Source organism: Neopelma chrysocephalum, unplaced genomic scaffold (genome assembly GCF_003984885.1).
Source record: "Neopelma chrysocephalum unplaced genomic scaffold, ASM398488v2 Primary Assembly neopelma1_96518, whole genome shotgun sequence".
NCBI lineage: Eukaryota > Metazoa > Chordata > Aves > Passeriformes > Pipridae > Neopelma > Neopelma chrysocephalum.
Genome location: NW_020925164.1, coordinates 1 through 1,608, shown reverse-complemented (window position 1 = coordinate 1,608; position 1,608 = coordinate 1). Strand labels below are relative to the sequence as shown.

At 59.6% G+C, this 1,608-nt stretch overlaps 1 protein-coding gene across 1 annotated transcript; it reads left to right on the top strand.

The window, feature by feature from the left end:
* Nucleotides 1-354: 354 nt before the first annotated feature.
* On the top strand, nt 355-1,399 carry LOC113981384 (gastrula zinc finger protein XlCGF7.1-like; the record flags this gene model as incomplete). The annotated part of the gene is made up of 1 exon (XM_027708737.1): nt 355-1,399. A coding segment is annotated over one exon (816 nt), but the record flags the coding sequence as incomplete, so codon positions are not given.
* Nucleotides 1,400-1,608: the final 209 nt, after the last annotated feature.

Sequence of the window (1,608 nt, the reverse complement as noted above, 5' to 3'; positions counted from 1 at the left end):
AGATGGACTTGGGCAGGAGGAACCCCCAAGCCAACACGCTCAGCCCTTCTTTCCTCCCCATCAGGATTTGTCCTTATCAAAGCTTGGGCGGATGGAGGAGGAGGCTGCGAGGAAGAGGAAGATGCCTTGGGCCCCCCAGGCAGGTGAGGAGGAAGTCAGTGGCCCTTTGTTTTGGTCTTGTGCTGGCTCTGGCAGCCCAGCATGGCCCCGGCTGCAGGACAACCCCGCTGCCGCCGCCGTCCTGCCGGGGCCGGAGTTGGGGGGATGTCCTTGGCCTTCCCTGTGGGCCGGAGGCAAATCCCCTCCCTGTCCTTCTTGCTTCCTGCCCCAGGCCCCGAGCTGAGGACGGAGAGCCCGGAGGACAAATCCCCCCGTGAGACCCTGGTGGGAGAGGCCGTTTTGAAGGGCTCCACGGCGCAGGAAGGCAGCGGGGAGGAAAAGGGCCGGAGATCCCCCCGCAGGAGGGGCTCCAAAGCCAGCCCAGGGTGCTCTGAGGAGGAAAGACCCAGCCTGGGCCGGGAAGGCGGCCGGAGCTTGAGGCAGAGCTCTGAGCTGGTGGTCCCAGAGCAGCCTCCCAGCAGGGAGAAGCCCTTCAGGTGCTTGGAATGTGGGAAGAGCTTTAGGCTGAGCTCCCACCTGCTCCGACACCAGCACATCCACACTGGGGAACGTCCCTACCCATGTGGGGAATGTGGGAAGAGCTTCAGTGACAACTCCAACCTGATCAGCCACCAGCGCATCCACACTGGGGAACGTCCCTACACGTGTGGGGAATGTGGGAAGAGGTTTCACACCAGCTCAGTTCTCATCGTGCACCAGCGGACGCACACGGATGAGAGGCCCTTCCGCTGCACCGACTGTGGGAAGGGCTTCAAGTACAACTCCACGCTTGTCACCCACCAGCGCATCCACACGGGGGAGAGGCCCTACGAGTGTGGGGAGTGTGGGAAGAGGTTTCAATGCAGCTCGAATCTCATGCAGCACCAATGGACGCACACGGATGAGAGGCCCTTCCGCTGCACCGACTGCGGGAAGGGCTTCAACCAGAACTCCAACCTTGTTACCCACCAGCGCATCCACACCGGGGAGAGGCCCTACAAGTGTGGGGAGTGTGGGAAGAGCTTCACCCACAGCTCTACCTTGACCAAACACCAACAGACCCACCAGTAAGAGAAGCCCTGCGAGTGCCCCGACTGCGGGAAGAGCTTCGGCCGCTGCTTCCACCCCGAATGAAGCCCCTGATGCTGAGGCAACCCCTGGAGTCCAGTGACTGTCAGTCCATCCCTTTCGACCTCAAAGAGCCACTCCCCTTTCACAGGGGCAGCTTCTGCCAACAGAACCCTTCCTGGCAGGGTGTTTGGAGATTCCTGCCTTGGCTGGGGACCCCCCAAGGTCACTGCTGGAGGATGAGAGCAGAGATCTCCCCCCGAGCGTTGGTCTGGGGGAGTTCCATCCATCTCTAATTAAGAATTCTTGCTTTTGTGCCAGCTTGAGTAGAATTGCTTCAACAATTGCTTTAGTGTAGAGCACTGTCCTGTCTTATCCTGTACTCCTGGTAGGTAGTTTTAGTGTTTCTGTTGTGCAGTAAATAATTCTGATTAAGATCTT